At 40.4% G+C, this 19780-nt stretch overlaps 2 protein-coding genes across 4 annotated transcripts in view; one reads left to right on the top strand and one right to left on the bottom strand.

Moving 5' to 3' along the window:
- Window positions 1-19780, top strand: part of IQGAP2 (IQ motif containing GTPase activating protein 2) — a 123374-nt gene that overhangs the window by 78930 nt on the left and 24664 nt on the right. The window contains exons 12-16 of one of the 3 annotated variants that reach the window (XM_059492077.1): window positions 2149-2312; window positions 2850-3010; window positions 5294-5418; window positions 7433-7596; window positions 15859-15949. In XM_059492077.1, the coding sequence (XP_059348060.1) occupies window positions 2149-2312; window positions 2850-3010; window positions 5294-5418; window positions 7433-7596; window positions 15859-15949 (705 nt within the window). The remainder of the gene's footprint in view (window positions 1-2148; window positions 2313-2849; window positions 3011-5293; window positions 5419-7432; window positions 7597-15858; window positions 15950-19780) is intronic. The other 2 variants (XM_059492081.1, XM_059492080.1) reach the window with 2 other exon arrangements.
- On the bottom strand, window positions 9876-13849 carry F2RL2 (coagulation factor II thrombin receptor like 2). Its single transcript, XM_059492082.1, has 2 exons — window positions 13685-13849; window positions 9876-11974 (listed from the first exon to the last, which is right to left on the bottom strand). The coding sequence occupies exons 1-2, from the start codon at window positions 13740-13742 to the stop codon at window positions 10887-10889; spliced, it is 1146 nt and encodes a 381-aa protein (XP_059348065.1). The 5' UTR covers window positions 13743-13849; the 3' UTR covers window positions 9876-10886.

Raw genomic sequence — 19780 nt, forward strand, 5'->3', positions numbered from 1 at the left:
CAAATATTTATCAGTGCAGTATTAATTCTCATTTGGGAGCAATGACCATACTTGTAGAATTAAGACGGAGGAATATTTTTCACATTGCAGTGAAAAAATTTTCTCACTTTTAGACACGTTATCTAAATCTAACCTATTCTTAGTCTGTTAAGAATGCCACACAACAGAAGCAAAAAATATATAGTTAAAGGGGATCTAAATTTGCAGTGCACGTGTTGCTGCTTTTGACTGGAAACCTCTTTGCTAGGAAGTTAACCTTTGGTTGATCTGCTGTCATTTCATACTGCATTTGGGCATGGCTGTTTTGTCTCTGGTACTGTATTCAATGCTTTGAAATCCAGGCTGATTGCTTTTGTGATGCACCTTAAAGGCTATATTGTGAGGTCAGCTTCAGACAGAAGACAAATTTGACTTTATACCTTAAATGTTAGCCTGTTTCAGATTAATTAGCCATGGTGAAGAGTACTTTTTCTGAAAGAGTTACCTCTTGATAAAGGGAAGAAGATGATGTGATGTGTGAAAAGCATTAACAGCAATCTGGAGAGTAACTTAGTTTTTCTGTTTGGCTCGAGAAGAAAAAAAATAGTGGCTTTCGTTACAGAACTGTGAGCAATGTAAAATATGTTTTGCAATTTGCATGCCGGGTTTCAAAACTAGAAGTCAGTAGCTTGGTTATTGGCTGCAGAACTAGTCTAGTCCATTTGTGGACCTCAACTCCTTTCCTCTTTACTTTTTTCTTTAAAAAAGCATGAATGCATGCTGTAGCTGTGAGAGCCTTTCCTGGTTTCTAACTTTAGGAATAGCCAATAGAGACAGTCTTCAGGGACAACGTGGCCCCATATGACTATGCTTCAGAGAAAATTACATGAGAGGCGAGGGGCTTTTTTAGGTGGGCCTGGCCAGAAGGTTTTCAAAGACTTTATTTTGTATAATAAGCTCTGAGTGTTGCTGTATGCATGAACTGTGGATGGTATGCTCTGTAATCTTGTCTCAGATTTGGGCAATCAGTGCTAACTGAAAATGTTCCCTGGGTAACAGTACACAGAAAAGCCATGTGATAAGGTAGAGCAGTGGGGCTTATTGATGGAAAAGGCATTTGCATAATTGCTATTCTTCAACTAGGCACATGTGCTCTAACCTTCAAGGTTGCTTCCCTTTCTGCCAGACCAGAGTGGTGCCTTGTACAGTGTGCTCCTGGGTGTGTCCTGGCCTGGCTTTCTTCAAAGATGGCTCCTCCAGGTGTGCAATTATGCTGGCAGTGACTAAGCTGAGGGATGTTGTAATGCTTCTGCAGCTGCCCAAGTGGGGAGTGTTCTTCAGCATTTTTCTGCTGGGCTTCAAACCCCTGACAAAGTCAGTCCAGCAAACAGCAAAACAGGCAAATTGTTGAGGTACTGAAAAGGTTTACCCTCGTACCCTCACATTCCTCTATTTGCCTGTTTAAATTAAAATCTGAGCTGTAGCAAAGGGATTAATTTCTAGGTGGCAGTTTCTGTAAGGACTGATCTTCCTCTGGCAGAAAAGCAAACAGATGTTGGCATGTAGAGGAAGCTCTAGAAACCATAGCATGTGGTTTTTCATCTGTTCAGCTACTAATTTTCTGGCAGAATATCCCACCCCTCTAATACATTTGGCTGATTTCCACCAGGCCTCCTGAAATGGATACTAATAATGCTGTTGGTGCTTCAGGTACTGGCCTGTTTTAGCTAGCTCAATTAGATCCTGCCAAAGGAAGAGGTGAGAGAGGAGATGTGGTGCAGAAGGAAGGGAGCATTTGGGGTGAAGCAAAACTGAGTTGCTGGAGCTGACATACGCAGCAGTACCTGCTGCAAGCACACCCAGGAGGAGTTTGATCTTTCTCTGTACTAGGGTGGGGTCAGCTCCTTGTTTTGTGTTAGAGGTGCACTAAGTAGTCTCTTATTTCTAAAAGTCCAGAAATTTTAAAGTCCTCCAGTCCATTATTTGCTCGGTACCTTTGAACAGAGACAGTTTTTGCAATATTCAGCAGTCATATCATTTCACAAAAATGTTTTTTTCTCTTATGACAGAAAATTATATTCTTTGAAATAACGTAGTTGTTATCTACATAGCATGAAGAGCAAACAGCATATGAAGATTAATAAGCTTTTTTTCCCTGCTATTCTTTAGAACTTATAGCGGTTGACAATATCAATACAGCAATTCGTAACTGTGATCCTAGTAAAACACTGGTTGCACTGATGAAACCTGAGGCACAGCTGCCTGTTGTTCACTCATTTGCTGCTGCTGTCTATCAGACTGAGCTGTTCAACCTCCAACAACAGAATGCTGTGGTAAGAGTGAAAAGCTTACAACCTGCTCGTTGATGTTGTGTAGCCAGACCATGAAAGAGCACAAACATAGCATGTTGTTGTGTAAAATCAGACATAATTCTCTTGCCATGGTGTTATGTATTGCATGAATCATTTTGGTTGAAAAGGCAGTATTTAATTGCATAGTTTGTTTCTTGCCACACTTCAGTCTGGCTGAGCTCTTGTGTTGCAACAAATCAACTGACTTTTTAATTGTTGCATGCTCTTAATGAGGACTAACTCTGGTTTATATATTGTGTACAAAAGTAATCCCCTGTTATGAGTAGGATCAGAAGAGATGAGATTGTGGGGCAAAAGAAGGAAAGGCAGACTGGATGGAACATAGAAACCCACTGAGCTCCACCACTGCTGTTGTGTCAGTCTGGCATGCCCGTGACCAGGACACTTTCCATGCTTCTTAGATCAAACCCATCTCCTTGATGGTATCTAGAGTGTGTAACTCAAATCTGTTACACTGCTTATTTAGCTTCCTGACTGCAGTACATTATTGTCCTACAGAACTACCTGGCACATGATGAACTGTCTATTGCAGTAGAAATGTTGTCAGCTGTTGTGTTGCTAAACCAGACCTTGGAAAATAAGGACATCCTAATGATAAAAAATCATCTCAGAAACCCATGCCTTGGCTTCAATAATCTGGAAGAGGAAAACTTGCAACGGTAAAGGTTCATTTTGTCTTGTCTGATGAGACTTGGCAACTTCTAAAAAAAAATGTAGGCTTTTTTTTGGGGTGGGCTGTCCTGTGTTGTGGCTGTGAAGTTGAAAGAGCTGCAAGATAAACATCTGTGGATTAAATTAATAAGGAAGAGTGTGACAATTGCTTTACTAGTTGAATCTAAACATAAGCAACAACAGCCTTGAAGGCTGTAGACGTGTGAGTTGTAGGGAAAATATCCCCAGAAAGCAAACATGAAGATCTTACAAGGATTTTTGCAGACACTAAAACGTGAAACAACTGTAGCTGGAAACTGTTAATCACTAACCATCCTGCAGTTCTGAAAGATGGTCTTTGGAACGAGATAGTGTTTAATGCCTCAGGGTCCAGTTGATCTCTTGAGCCATGGCCAAGCCCTTTTTTGCTTGCTGGATGAGTGAATAAAATGCTGTGGCATGCACCTATGTTCAACATTACATTATAGCCGTCACTTGGCTGCCAGCTGCTTGCCCTCCCACTTGCCTGACTTACCACAGGCGTGCTGTTACTGCAATTGCTCTCTTGACTATCAGTAAAAAATCAGGCAACACAAGAGAACTGTGCCCGCAGCATGCAAGGGAGAGCATGGAAATGTGGACCAGTTCCTGTCTCTTGGCACAGGCGGTGGAAGGCTCCGCATGCTTCTGGAAGGCATTAGCAGGCAAAAGGCCACAGAAGCTGAAGATCTTCACTAGGCTGTCTGGGGACACAAATCTGGGTGTCTCAAAGCCAGAAGGAAGGCAGTCAGATTAGGAATAAGAGGCCAGTGTTTTGGTGAGAGAGAGAGGAATGACATAAAATGGAGCAAAACTAATCTGCTACTTGGCCTCTGCTGATGTAAGGTAGTGCTTGTGAGCAAGAGAAGCGATGTTAGAAATAAACAGGAATGGCCCCAAAGTGTCCCAAGTGCAGCATTTCTGGTAATGTTACTGACCCAATCTTTACATTACACCGTCAGTGAACACAGATCAAGCAGGTAGGAATTAGCTGGACTTGACAACTAAATAAATTGCTATTATGCCATTATGTTAACCTGTGCTGTCAACCATACGTTGAATATCGCAGGAAGCTTTGACTTGCACAGTACCAGAAGAGATAGAGTAGAACTAGAAAAATTTCATTGAGGAAGATGCTGTCCAATGGCTTTCTGTCAGAAGAGATGGACTTGTTTGGATTGTGTTTTCTTGAAGAGAGAATTTAGGGGAAATATGTCTCCAAAACTGTGAATGTTGTGAAGAAGGTTACTAGAATCAGATTCTAGTAGCTCTAGTTGTTTGGGGATTTTTGAGAATTTAATAATGTAAATATTGGACATATCAAATATAAATTTTAAAAAGCTGTCATCTCACAAAACCCATAGTAGGGCTAACTCCTCAATAATTCATGAGATTTTAAAATAGAGCAGGTAAATTAACGGAATGTAGACTTGTTTGCAATTAAAGTGATACACAGACTCCAGCTCCAGAAACCCTTAAACACAGGCTACTAGATGCTGGAAAGACAAATCAGGTTAGGAAATTATGAATCTCTCCTATTTTTTATTTTCTGCCAGGCATTCATTCCTCAGGCTTCTGATGGAAATAGAAGATGCGTATTTTATCTGAGATACTGTAGTAGTTCTATGCTTGAGTTGGGAATACGAGAATTATTTAACTTATATACATGTGAATTTGCACTACTGTGAAGTAGTGGAAGTGTTGAGTACTGTGAAGCTCATCTGATTGGTGAGTTTTCTAGGAAAAGTAGACACAGGCTACAGAGTCTGTGCTTGGATGATTTTGAGCTGTGGGAAGAGGGGCATAATATTTTTTTTAGTCCCTTGCCCATGGTTCATCATCTTCCTCATGGAGATAGCAGGAGATGCTACTGCCTGATACTACTGACTGAAATTCTGGTCTTTGAATTAGTGTCAAGAAGGCAACAGTAGCTTTCTAGAGCAAGAAGCTGACTCATTTCCCCCACATTTATCTGTTGCACCACATAGCAAGTTGTATGTATTGCCATCATGCCGTAGAACCAAGAAAAGTTCTCTGAATTACAGGGCCATTTCTTCAGATCCTGAATTGCATGTGTAGAACAGGCAGCTTGCATGTCTGTATAATTTCTGCCAAGAGCTGAGTTTGTCTGAAATTGAGTCATTGGAAAAAAAATACTAGTCACTAAATGATGGATGACACATCTGACTAATTCTTTATGGCACTTTATCTTATATATGAAATACACTTATGTATTTTATATCTTCTTATAGTTATGCTGATACACTATTGTCTATTAAGTCAGAGGCTTCATCTCAAGGCCAAGATTATTTAAGCTGGAATGATATCCAGAACTGCATTGACATGGTTAATATGCAAATTCAAGAAGAAAATGAAAGTAAGTAATTCTTCCTCCACATTGCCTGCAGAGGTCATAGTCAGGTTTTTGGTATGTAAATTTATGAACTGAGTGGCCTCCTTCAGACACTCCTGAAAAGAGAAGAGCATTTAAAATTTTTGAAAACCTGATGATCTTTGACTGCCCTTGAAATATTCCTGTTTGTTTTAGACAACTGAAGGATATCACAGGGTGCCTGCCTTCTGCACTGTTAAAAATGCTGTTGTTCTGCCTGCTTGGCAGTATCTTCCAGCCCTGGATGGTCTCACTGTGGGGATTTTGCGGTTGTAAGAAAAGAGCATATTGGGAGATAGAGGAGGAAATTACAAGCGGTGTTCCATTGAAAAGTGTGTTTTAATGTGTAAATGATTCCAAGTGATTGTTATTCACAATGGAGTCAGTAAGCAGTTAGACAATGCAAATATCTGCCTTGCTCTCCTTTTGGGTAACTTGATTTCCTGTCAGACAAGTAGATTCTTATGCCCATGTGTTCTCAAGTGAATGGATTTAGAGTTTATTTTTGAAGTTGAAGGTAACTGTTTTGCCATAAGAGGGTGGTGTTATATTAAATGTGATAGCTGGTCATTTGGACCTCAAAAAAGCTAAAGTACCGAATTCTTCCACTGTATGTAGAAATTTGAGGCTATCAAGTTATGCCAAATTTGCTGGAGCAGGAAGAGGCAGCTTTCAGACTGCCTGCCCATTTTGGAAGCAGTCTCAGTGCACTTTGAGAGCCTTTGTCAGACACAGGCTGCTCCTGCCCTTCCTGGACGGCCATTAGTGTCCTGCATGCTGCTGCTTCATACTGGTAAGGGAAATTTTATATTGCAGAATTTCTAAAACTGGCTGGATAATTGCTTCCTAAATCTAGTCCAGTGGCTGCCATGGATCCTCACAGCTTACTTGCCCTGTGTACCCTCTGACAAGGTGGGGTGCTGGGCAATTTGACTGGCAGAGTCGCTTTTTTGTCTGAACCTCTGCACTTGTTAGGAGTTGAAACAGACCTTGCAGCAGCAGTGAAAGTCTTCAGTACCAAAATAGCTGCTCTTGCTCTCAGTGACACTGACCTCTGCCTGGGAATGTTTAGAGAGGGCAGATGGGCAGAGAGAAGAGGAAAAAGAGAAGCCTCTTGTTTCTTTAAGCAAGTCCCATATCTGCACAGTCCCTCTTTTGGACCACCTTGGAAAAATTGCTCATTCCCCAAGCCTTACAATGACCTGGATCTGTGACCTCACCAGGTGGGTCTGGTGGGTCTAGAGACACTTGCTGAGGGACGATCCCCTGGGAGCAGGGATGTCATCCCTCACAGGTGATGGTGAAAACTTTGACTGATGCCTTTCTGTGGTTCCCTTTAGGGAATACAAGCAGTGCATTTCAGTACTGTTTAGGGGCAGGAGGAAATGGATTTGAAACTGCTGGGCCCAGTCTGAAGAAAATGAGTTAAGGTTTTACTAAATATATTTGGCCTTACTTCCTGACTGAAGCACTGAGTGCCACTGGTCAGTATTGTTAGATTGGTTATTTCCAGAGAAATTACAAGAAATGAGGTTAAGTTGCTATGTAATGCTGTAGCTGGAAGTGCAGTATATATGTATTTGTCCAAATCAGGGTTTCAACTAATGTAGTCTGAAATCACTTGAAAATAAAACTTACATCACTGTGAGCCAATATGTTAAACATATAAATATGTGACACCTAATTTTTTCTTAAACTTCATGTAGGTGCTTCTTCCCAGAAAATAGAAATATCTGTTTTCCCTTTTTAGCCAAGGATAATTTTGATTTTTAGGAAGAGTTTTATCCAAGTAAATCAATAACTGTGATAGGAAGGAAAGTTGTATAGCATCAAATTAATATAAGAAAAAAAATAATTTAAAATCAGCTGCTGTTGCTGCCTCTGCTTCTTGTTTTGTGATTTTTCTGTTCTTCATGTTACTGCTTTGTTTGTATGTGATATTCGAAAAGTTGCAACTTTCTTTGGTAAGTGCATCTTAAATAACTTTTCTGTTTCACAGGAATCATTGCAATCGGACACATTAATGAAGCAGTTGACCAAGGAAATCCTGAGAAAACTCTAGAAGCCCTGCTATTGCCCACAGCCAAGCTGCAAGATGTGAGACCAGTAAATGCAAGGCATTATCAGGATGTTTTGCACCATGCCAAAGCACAAAAATGCAAGGTTAGAATTTTTACTGTTGTTCTCTGTGAGAAGTGAAATATCAATTCCTTTCACTTGCTTGTGTGTCCCTGTGCTGGTCCCCTGATGTTTGCATTGTCTTTGCGCAGTGAGATTGTAAATAAGCCAGTGACAGCAAACTGGCACTAAGTAATTTTGCACTATAACTTATTCTTACTGGCAAAATGGTTTAATTCTTAATGTATTAAAATTAAGGCATTTTCTGCATATGTCTTGTTATTGCTGTAATCTCATTTTAATTCTACTAGGTTGCTGCAGCTATTACAAAATACGGGCAGCAGCAATTCTCAGTTAGGAATTTGTACAAGGATACAGTTACAGGACAGTATCAGGCAGTATGGATGGAAAGTGAGGTTTTGCCGAAACAAAAGTCACAACTGTGGTGTTGTTTATCAAATCTTTTGAAGTATTTTGAGGAGTCTCCTTTGCTTATGTTGTTTTATTATAGTGGAGTTTTGTACATGTTTCATTTGCAGCTTTATCGTGCAATAACAAGCTGCTGGTTTTGCACATGCCTTCAGTTTAAACTTATTTCAGCTGGATGCTGCTATCTGCTCCCCCAAAAGCAGTGGCCTGGTTAGCATTACAGCATTACAGCTCAGGGAAGCATAAACAAAGATCAGCCTAGCAGCTTGCAGGATGTGACTGAAGGTTAGCTAAAGCTACTAGCACAGCACTTAAAATGCCCAGTGTCTGGAAATTAAAATTCACAATTAAAATTCACACAGTGTGTCCCTGAGGTAACATGGTCAGCTAGGGAAAGTCTGCAAACTTTGGCTTGTAACCTGTCTGCCAGCATTTGTGTCACCCCACCCGGGGAACCTGCTGTGAAACCATACTGTCAGAACTTTTGAAAGGTGTTTGCACAAATCAAATTCTCACCAGAGTTCCCAGGTAAGGGCTGGTTTCACTGAGCCCTCAGTGCTGAAAAGCCTTCTCTGTCACCACGTGTGCTGAGGAGGGTTTTGTGCATTCTGACCTCACGTGTCCGGGATGGGCTGGGGTCAGTGTTTTTGCACAGTGCTGACCCAGGACATGACATGTGTATGCACAGGGAGCCAGGATGTCCCCAAGGCACAGACCTGCAGGACACAGCAGTCCTACCCTGGCTCGCTCTTGCCAGATGCCCCAGTGCTCCCCAGATGCAAACCTGATGCCTACTCCTGTCGTGGTGCGAATGTGCTCGTAGGAAACAAATGAGCATTTACAAATTCTCGCACAAAAATTGTACAGTCTCTTTGAAGTTTTCTCATTATAAGATTTTTGATGTTCCTAGAGACTTCTGCTGGCTTTTCTCTTCTGAGCTATTTTGGTTTTGCAGTCTTTTGGCAACTACTTAGAGCACCTTCTCTGTGGACAGGAGTGCTGCTCCTGTTTCAGAAGAGAATAAGGCACAGTGCCCCCAAAAGAAACACTTAGATGCATACTTACTCTTAACAGGGATCAATCATACATATGGCCATTCTTTAGGTAAAAATACAATTTAGACTGACATTTCCTTAAAAAAAAATCCAAACGCAATTGTAAAGGGAGTGCAATTTCTGAAGTCTATTTTCCACTTTTTCTGATCCCTGTTTATAAAGCAGATCTCAGAATTTGTGTTTAGCATGTTTTAAGAGTGAGCTGTGGTAAGAGGAAGTATTTGATTTACAAGGATCAGAAAGGTCTCCCTATAAACTTCCTGCCCCAACATCTGGAAAAACATACGTGTCAAACCTACTCCCTTATTCTAAGCAGCTTGCTATCACTTCCCCATAGCTGTGGTGATTTGGGGGAGTCTGCACCCAAATCTGCCAGAACACATTGTCCTTATAATCTGAGGTTCTCATCTCAGATATGACCTATTTGTTCCTTGCTTGAAACCGAAAACACAAACCTGGAACTCATTTTGTCCTGTAAGTCTTAAACCACAGCTTTTAACAGTTCCGAAAGCCTTTTCAAAGCAAATGTATTCGGGTCCCAGTGAAGAGAGAAACTCTGTCTTAAGGGAGCATATTGTGGATAGCTGGAAAGCTAAACAGATGGACCAAATTACTATGTTTGGTTGTAGTGTTTTTTGTGTGATAGGTACAGAGGTTTTAGTTGGGTTCACCTCATTTATATTTTCAACAGTTGTGTAATATTTGAATTATTTTAGAGTTATCTTTAGAATTTGTTCTTGTGCATGTTGAAGGAATGGCAGGATTAAAACTAACTTAAATTAAGAACCAGAAGAAATAGAAAAAGGGGACCCTCACCAGGCTGCAAATTCCCTTGAGGCATTTTCCAGTACAACTCAGTTTATTTAAGTAAAGGTTTTTTACAATACTATTATCAAAACAACATAAAACATTTTTATCCCCACTTACATGCTGCAGTTACAAATTCAAATGACAACCACTGAGGTAATTTTCTAGGAACTTAGTATATAAGTAGGTTTTGAGTTTCTGTAAAGGTAAAAATTGACCCATTGTTTTACTAATAGTCAATGGTAGCGAGCTGCAGTGTTTGTAACACTGTAGGTATTTCCTGTGAGGATGTGGAAATAGAGAAGACTACAAAATAGCTTCTCTGTTTTGCTTACCAAGCAAGAGTAATATATGCCTGGATTCACACTGATAAGGGTTAGCTCCCAGCAATCCCTGTGGCTTAGGGAAGTGCAGGCGCTGACAAAGTGGAAGAACAAGTCTCCAGTGCAGAGCTGGTTAAGCAGCTTCATGGGAGAGGTAGCCTTGGAAGAGTCAGGTTCTGCACCAACTGCTGTAGACTTACTGTTTTGTGAACCTATGGGGACTCTGTATTTCCAACATCCTGGGCACTACTTGCTCTTGACTTCTCCCTGGCATGTGCAAAGTGCTTATTCCCATTTCCACTAGGCCAAAAATTTGTTTTTGTAACACTGTTCCTGCAGTGATTGTTGGCTGAGAGCTAATTTCAAGTGTCATGAATTGCCCTAGAATTGCTCTTTGAAGGCTGACTCCTCTTCTGGTATTTAGAAGCTGGGGTGCCTGATAATCTGGCAGCTTCTCCATGGCCAGAAAGCGATCTCAGAAGGAAATGGAGGTGCAGAGCTGCTTCCCTGAATCTAGGTACACAGGTGTTGCAACACATGTAATAAAGTTATAGAGCTGGAGAGTGACTTTTTGGAGATATTCCTTGTGTGGAAGGAAGTAAATTTAACTGAAATTGTGTTTTCTGTCCCATTTTACTTGAAATATAAATGTCGCACCTGAGATTTGTTGCTGTCTGTGCTAGTACTGTACAAAGCCATAATTCCAGTAATAGAAATAAATTCATTTTTCCCTGGATATTTTAACCATTGTCAGATAAATATTGGATTGACTTCTAATTTTTGACATCAGAAAATAAAGGAAAGGATCAAGACAGCTGTTTAGGCTGCTAAGACATAAAGCAATTAGATAAAAAGAATACAGCCTATCTGTGTTGTAATAGTAATAGTTGATGTGATGGATAATAAGGATAATATTGCTTGGCACAAAGCAAATAGCAAAGATGGTAAGAATCAAAAGACTGACTTTGACATACCAGAACCATTCGTGAGTCTTGAGTGTTCGTATAATCGAGACATAGCAGAACACGATAGTTGCGAGCGGTATTAAAAACCCAAATACAGCCAAGGACCCGTAGTAGTAGAACTGGAAGGAGGACACAGTTTCGCAGGCGCTGTGCACGTCGTGGCAGGTATAAATGTCCAGCTGCTTCACGTAATAGCTTTGCTGCATGATGGCGAGCGGGAGCATGTAGAGGAAGACGGCGGCCCAGACGGCGGCGCAGGCTGCGATGGCGTAGGCGCGCTTCGGGAGGCTCTTGTAGGTGAAGGGGTGGACGATGGCCAGATAGCGGGTGACGCTGATGCACGTGAGCAGCAGAATGGAGCAGTACATGTTGCCGTAAAACACCGCCGTGGCCGCCCGACACATGGTCTCCCCAAACACCCAGTTGTTCCCGTTGATGTGGTAGGCTATTTTGAAGGGCAGTACGATGCAGAAGAGCAGGTCTGAGACAGCCAGGTTTGTGTAGAGGACGGCGGTGCACACGGAGCGGATCCTGAAGAGTAGCATCCACAGAATGATGGCATTAGAAGGCACACCCAGTAACAGAGCACTGAGGTAGACGGCAGGTATTAGCTGGGTGCTCAGAGAGCTGGTGAGGTACTCCAGCGTGGTGTTGCTCACTTCTGCTAATGTGGAGTCGTTTGACTTTTTTGAAGTGCATTTGTTTTCTCTGATATGGATGGTTGTTGTTTCCCCCTCTATAGCATAAGGGGGGATGTAATCATAGTCTCTCGCTGAAATTCCCCGAAAAGTTTTGATAAGAGACACTGTTTTAATTGCAGAGCCATTCCATGAAAATTCTGAAGCTTAAAAATAAAACAAAGTGAAAATTGTTAAAAAGGACAAACTACTGTATTAACCATGTAACTCAGGAGCAGAGAAAGATAACCATCTCTACATGAAAAGCAATAGAAGTTTAAAATATTTGGGGATATTCTCCTCTGCTTTTGGTGTTCAAATGTACAGACATCAGTCTTCATTTATCATTTCACACCAAATCTTGAAAATTCATCATTAATGTAGTGTAAGCTCATCTTTCTGCATTTTGAGTGTTTTCAGTAATCTTTGGTGAAAAACATGAGAGACTTCTGTAATGCTTATGACCAGTGGAGGGTTTTTCCCAGTAGTAGGAATGTTGGTCATTCATCATATAAGCAGTCTTTGTTTGGGCTTGATCAAACACCATTACTATCCTTGTCACTTCTTGTACGAAATTAATGATTGCAAAAGTTGCAAAAAGCACTCTCTAGCCTAAGACAAACTGAAACTTTCAAATTAGAAAACTGAAATTACCCTTGGTTTTTTTGGTCTCACATGTGAAATTGTTTTTCTTCAGCTTCTGACTAGTGCACACCAGATCTTCTCAGGTTCTCATACCTGAGCAAGGACAATGTTTTAAGAATTGAAAACAAATGGTTGGGCAAGTATTAGGTGTCATTTATGGGGGAGTGAATAAAACTTTTCAAGCAGCAGGAAAATGATCTCTGAGTAAATATTGTCAGCATGTGGGCAAAAGCAGTAATACTAATTTATTAACACGTGTTCCTTGGTCATTAGTTGAGAAATTTGTAGAGACATTGACATCTTCACATGAAGCACAAATGTGTTCAAAATGCTTTTTAAAGCCATGTGTTGTAAAATAGGTTTTGCGCAGTAAACAACTGTGCAAGTATTTGTGTCACTTAAGTTTTCTTAGCTGCATTTAATGCAAAAATACTTATTGTAAAATCTTCAGCATGCACCATGAAACTGGAATTCAGAAGTAAACTGAAATATGGGTGAAAATCTTTCAACCTTTTTTTATCTTTCCATATTTGAATAAAATAAAGAGAATAGCTTTATTAATGTTCACTGTCAGATTTACAGTAGAATGTTTTAAAATAATAATTAGCAGGCTACATAATTTTTAGTAGTTTTTTTTTTATGGTTACTCCAGAGAACTGGTTTTAATGACTCATTAAATGTCATACATGTGCCTGCATTGTCTGGTGTGTGTGTAGATGGATAGATGTAGGTATAAATACATATATATATGTATATTATATATGTGTGTCTATACATATTTATGTATACCAGCTTTTCAAAATGAGCTTGGTTTGAAAACACTTTTAATTGTAGGAAGGTTTATTATTTGATCATTTCCTTTAGTTATTTTTATCACAATAGTCATCTGAGCATTTCCTTCTAATAACACCATCTGTAAAGTTGTAAAACAAGACACTGCAGGTTTAAAATTATTGTATCGTTACAAAAATATTAGATAAAAGATGTGTCTTCAGTAAGTGCAGAAAGTCCCCTTAAAAAAATTCTTTCTAGGAAATGACTGGCAGAGGTAAGGTGTCACTGAAGTGAAAGAATAAAAATTTGCTTTAAAGGAGACATCCTGGAACAGTTTTTCATAATTCGTACATGCATGTACAACTCATTTCATGTTCACAGCTGGTAGAGCAACAGCATTATCAAAAAGTCCGTGTTATTGACTAAAAGATGGAATAGATACAGAAAGGAGGACTCACCTGTAGTGCAAAGACTGGAGGTAAAAGAGAGCAGTCCAGTGAAAAACAGTGTCTTCATTGTAGTGTGTGAAATCCAGCCAGCTGAACAATGGTGCTGCGCTAGTTCATCTCAAGAGACGTTTTGTGGGGGCTTTTTCCCCCTCTGTAAGGGAATAAAGAATTATTGATCTGTCCTCCAGAAGCATCCTGTAAGCATGAGGTTTATGGTAAGGAACTAATTTGTTCTTTGTCTACTACAGCAAGAGGGTGTGACGTATCCAAATATGCACACATGACTCAGTTTCAGCCTCAGCCCAACACAGAGATAAAATTGCTTTACAGCAGCATTTTAACTCCTCATTTACCACAAGCCTGAAGCTGATATGCAGGGTTCTAGTGACACTTGTGCATACAGATATTTGGAGTAAAAAGGTGTTTTCTGGAAAAATCTGTGTTTAGTAAATCCTCAAGGGTCTCATTCAGATACCAAAATGTCACGTGGCTGAACTCTGTACTCTTCTCCAGAGAAAAGCTAGGCTTGCAGAAGAGTGTGATGATCTCAGTTTAGCAAAAGGCAAAGACGGAAAGAAGCCACATGTACAAAAATGCCTTAGGAAAACTGCCTTCTGCTTTGCCTTTTGCCTCCCTGCCCACTGTTAGCTGTCTGGCTGCTCCAATCCACCTACTTCCTCTCTTCAGACGATTTCCACCCCTCCACAGACTGCAGCCTCTAAAACCTTTCCCCTATTTTCATTTGCTGCTTTGTTCATCCCTTCCTTTTACTCTGCCTCCCCCCCCCCCTTTTTTTCCCCTTCAATGCCAAATAGCAACAGCTTGTTTCAGCAAGCAAAATTAGCCCAAGCCTTGGTCTAGCTTCCAGGCTAGTTGTGAGGCTCAGTATAAGTTGTGCTTGTCTCCGGAGCAGTATTTGTTTCTGTTCTTGTATTTAAAGTGTAAAAGCTGGATACTAGATTAGGAACTCTCAATGCTTTTCTCTAAATTCAGTGGCAGTTAGGGAATTTATTAAACATTCTCTCAAGTGCTAACTCTCACTTGGTACTAAAATAAGCAGTAGGTGTCCACTGTCCTGTGATTGTCTGACACCACTTCATGTTATTCATGTATTCTGCTACCTTGTTTACATATATGATGCAAGCTGAAGAGCATGTCTTCAGTGGTTTTTTGCCCTGTTTTCTCTTTGTAGTTTCTGTCTATATCAGATTTATTAGATCTTTGGCCTGAGGTTCAGCACTAACCAGGGATACTTGTTGCAAAGCTGCTTCTTTGTCCACATTGTTTTAGTTTGTACGTGTTTCTAGCTGGGTTTCTTTCCTGAAATATTTGTATGTATGTATATTTTCCTATATTTCTCTTAATTGATACATTCCAACTTCTCCCATTGTTAGTCTGTTGTAGGCCTAACACTCCTATTTCCTCTTTAGCATGAATTTACCACCCACCCTACTGGATTCGATTTTAAATATCACTTTAACTCTGTTTTATCTGCTGAAGTGCTGGTATCACCAGTGAACCTGGGCAGTAGGGCTGGTTAGTACGGATGTTGATCCCACTCTACTACACCTTCTATTTTACATTGGGCTTAATGTCATGCACTTTAGGCCTGAAAGAAGAGGGGTACCTATTCTGCTGCTTAATTATAGAAATTTTTGCATGAGCTAAGTCATCATTACTAAAGCTGAGCTGTCTTTCTATGAGAGTATTCACTGTTATTTTCTAATATAACATGTATTTAAATATACACAAGGATTCTTTCCAAATAAGGGATTTTGAAAGAATGCCAACTTCCTGCAGCCTTCTGCTATTCTCTCCTACTATCACAGTGCTTCCTGGTAATGTGTGATTTTATGTGACTCAGACCACTTTGCCCACATATTGTGGAAATAAAAATGTTTCAATTTTTATTGATCTGTAGTAGAATGAATTCTATGCCAGCAGTATCAGCAAATTCTTTTCTTCTAGACATCAAAACTTTCAGAGATTTGTATCTGAACAGGATCTTTTTCCAGTCAGTAAATAGAATATGAATGTGTTTCACTGATGACTTTAAATAGTCAAATAATTTTTTGTGTTCTAGAACTTTGCAAAGCAGAGATTGTATATTGCAGCTCTATCACAGTATTGAGAGAACTCTTATTATTCAGTTTTGTCAAGGCTTTTTACTGTCCTTTTCCCAGGAATCTCAAGATGAATCAGCACTTCTGTGGCTGGATGAAATACAAAGAGGAATCAATGACAGCAATAACAACATAAAAGAAGCAGCAGCCTGTAAGCATTAAACCTGCATTTCCACTGCTCTTGTTTTTCTTGGTCTTGGGAATATGAAATTGGTAATTTATATTTTCCACTTCAGGGAAGGTGCAAGCCTTTAAATACATGAAAAGAAATTAGTGTGTGCTCTTTGTCATACTAAAACTGAGATGACTTAAAACTACAGGAGTGGTGTTAGTCCTATCTAAAGTGGTAATCTTTAAGGTGTGGCTAATAATTCAACAGGTTTGGTTATACAGGTTTACATCGTGACCAATCTATCTAATGTCACTGTATCTACATGAAACTCCTGAAATATATGAATGAGAAGATGAGTTGTTTTGCCATATTTAAAGTTAAAATCTTTATGCATATTTTAAGGGAAAATTTTTATGTTTACGACTTTGCTTATTCATATTTCTTTCTATTGTCTTTTCTGGATTGCTGACAAACAAAAACCAGGAACATATTAACTTTTAAAGCAGTGTACAAGGAATGCTAGCTCTTTTTGAAAAGTATATGCTCTGCCAATCTGTAAGGAAGAGGAAATCTGTAGGAAAAATGCTGAGGCTTAATCTGTCAGAGTGGTGTGTACTGAATGCACTGAACACCTTCTGTCAAAGCTTTGAGTGACTATAATAATTATAGAAAAAATATTCATGGTACATAATAAACTTTGGCAAGCAAAGTAGAAGCAAGCACCAGTGGGTTTATGGGGCAGGTTGGCGAGCACGGCGATGTGCCTGCCAGTTCCAGGCCGGGCCAGCACAGCACAGACAAGGCAGGGGGTGTTGGTCAGCCTTCTGCTCCCCTTGGCTGTGGTGAGTCAGTTCTGCTTTCTGTTGCACTTCTGGAGCTTGTGAATGCGAGTGCAGCAGTCGGTGCATTCCTGCAGTGCTGTGCTCAGCCGTGCCCTGTGCCGTGAGCATGCAGGCACGTCAGGAGTTACTGCTTGGGAAGGGCTGGGTGGAAGAGAACACAGATGGACACCACAAATAGCTATCCCTGCTACAGGAACGTTGCATTTTGTGTTACTGTAACTTTGGAAATTATTTAAACAACTAATATCTTCACATAGCAAGGCAGATGCACTGAAGATAGGTGAAGTATTTTTGTAGGTCACACATACATAGAAAGCACTGGGCTTGTGTTTTCTGAGACAGGGTCAGATACACACACATTGTCTCAAGCAAGCTTGTTGTACTGAGGGAGTGCTGATACCTTCTTTTGTGGAAAAACCTGCTTCCCATGAATGCCACTCAGAGCCATGAGGAAACATGAGCACATAGAAGGGAAGGAAACACGTAGCTTATAAACAGATTTGAGTTAAACCTAATGAGCAACTTAAAAATTCCCTCATTAGTGTTCACTGGAGTAAAATCATTAAGAATATGTAACATAAGCACCCTGCAGAAATTAGGACAGCATATTTCATACAGCAATACCATACAATGTTGCTAATGGTAAATCACTGGTCCATCCACTACCTAGTTGTTGTACTAAAATTTTTTCTTATAATCTGTGTTGGTAGTAAATGCACAGCTTTTCACGATCAAGGATGCTCAGTGGAACTGTTTTAACATTTCACTTTTAGGAAAAAAACCTAATTTTGTGTACTCTGCCCGGTGAGTTGGAAAGAAGCACTGTCAGCACAGGGCATTCATTCTTAAAGAGCTCTAAAGTTTTGCAACTAAAACCTGAGATTTAACATTTCCCCACAGCACAGAACCTGATGCTTCCTATAACCAACACATCCTGTCTCAGGAAGTTTGCATGTTGTGTTCACGTAGTCTAAACTTAAAGTTCAGCTTGATCACCACTTAGAAAGGAACTTTTTTTTGATCTATCACACAGGCACTATTTTTGAAAGGAAAACAACTCCAAAACTTTCACAAGGTAGTCAAAGATGTATTTTTCAGTTTAAAAAGTGGTTTTGAGATTCTGGCAGTAATGGCAATAAAATAAGCAGTAAAATAAGAGAAGATACTGGCAGTGGTACTGAAACAGTCTTGATCACTTCCAAACTAACTTCTATGCCTTATATAAATACTAAATGGTACATTACTAAAATTTTGAAAGGCTTTTACAGTCATCTGTGTCAGTAAAGGACTTCTACCTTTATTTAGGAAGAAATGTTCAGTAAGTGCTGGTGCACTTCCTAACTTCTTGTGGTGCTTGCTCTGTGTTTTGCATCACCTTGCTTCCCTTCTTTAATGAGTTCAACCATTGTACTTCTTATCTAAGTGGTGGACAAAAAGAGATCAGCCAAATATCAGTTGTATAGCCTTCAGGAGTAGATTTGAACACTGACTTCGGTCTTGCACAGGAAGAGTCTGTCAAAGCAGGAAGTCTGTGTGTCCTGAGAGAGTCCAAGTTATAGGAAAAAGCTGATCTTTGGCCTTGTTGAGAGTTCAGGCTTATCACGCCAGACAACTGTGGCTTTGTATATCACAGCTGTTTAAAAGGGAGGATGGGTGTGGAAAAAAGCCCTTTGCAGTGCTGGTCTGGTACTGGCATCCTAACTGCTAGAGAAGCAGACTGGAGCTGACAGTTTTCTGGCAGTTGGGGATGCCTAACTCCCAGTAATCTTATGATTTTTCAGGGTCCAAATGGCCTTGCTCTAGAGCAACAGCCACAGTATTAATTGCTAGCACTTGAAACAAAAGGAATAATTTCTGCTGAGTTGAGTTTTTTTCCCTGATAAATACTTTTCTTACCTTTTCCTTCAAAAATACAAACATAATTAATTAAAGGATGGGGAAAAGCCAGATGGCAGTGGACCTACACAAATGCATCTTAGCTTAAGTTGTGTTTTCTTTTGTCTTTGTAAAAATAACTTCCAGCACTGTTACTACATGATGAAAAGGAGGAAGGAAGGCATTCAAATACTGCTGAACAGAGTTGATGAGGCATATGGGACTGTGTATGAGCCTGGGGTTAGCAGCAGCCAGCTGTAATGTGTGGCTTCCCAGTTTTTTCTGCTTCCTTGCTGCTGAGGCCTGATGCCTGGCTATCACAGTGCCACAGCAATGGTAGAAAGGCATTTCCAGTACGTGTGTGTGCTGGGCAGAGGTCTGTTCCAAAGCACAGAATGGATGTTCTAGTTCTATTCACTTGTTTCTCTGTGTATGGATCCTGAATTTAGATGTGAAGGAACACCTTTAAAGACCAGAGCAGTTATTTCTAAAGCAGCCCAAACATCTAGTGGATAAGGTACTTTTGAAGTGGTGTGTTCTTCCACATGTATGCTGCCAGGTGTTGGGGAATCTCTTCCCTCAGGGATGGTGGGATCTGAGCAAGGAAGCCCTGAATTAGAGTACGGGTAATGCCATATAACATCAAAGTCTGCACATCCTTCAAAGCATCACCTCTCAGGGTGCTTTTATATGCCCTGAAAGCAAAAGCTGCATCTCTGGCAAATTCAAGGCCGTGAATTAGCTTTAAACAAGTTCCTGAGGAGGCGAGGTCAAGAAAGGGTTGCTTCACGATGCTGAGGAGGCTGCTGCAAGAATTTACTCAAGGCAATCAGTTTTAATTCCCATTTTGTACAATAGAAGTGAATGTTAACATTTACAGCCTGTAACCAAATTACTTCATGTACCTCTAGAAGGCTCCCAGGTGATCAGCAGATGATGGCCTGTCTCTTAGGGCAGGCTGAGTGTGTGGGCACCTGCCATCCTCAAGCCCTGCCCTGCTGTCACCTGGCATGTCCCGTGATGGGGAGCAGCTATGCCCTCAGACAGCTCTCAGTTGTGCTGTGGCCGCATCCAAGCCTGGGTGGAGCAGGCACTTTCTGCCTAACACACTTGTCCTTACAAGCGTGAAGGAAGATGTAAATGAGTAAAGCAC

This window comes from Ammospiza nelsoni, chromosome Z (genome assembly GCF_027579445.1).
Source record: "Ammospiza nelsoni isolate bAmmNel1 chromosome Z, bAmmNel1.pri, whole genome shotgun sequence".
Taxonomy (NCBI): domain Eukaryota; kingdom Metazoa; phylum Chordata; class Aves; order Passeriformes; family Passerellidae; genus Ammospiza; species Ammospiza nelsoni.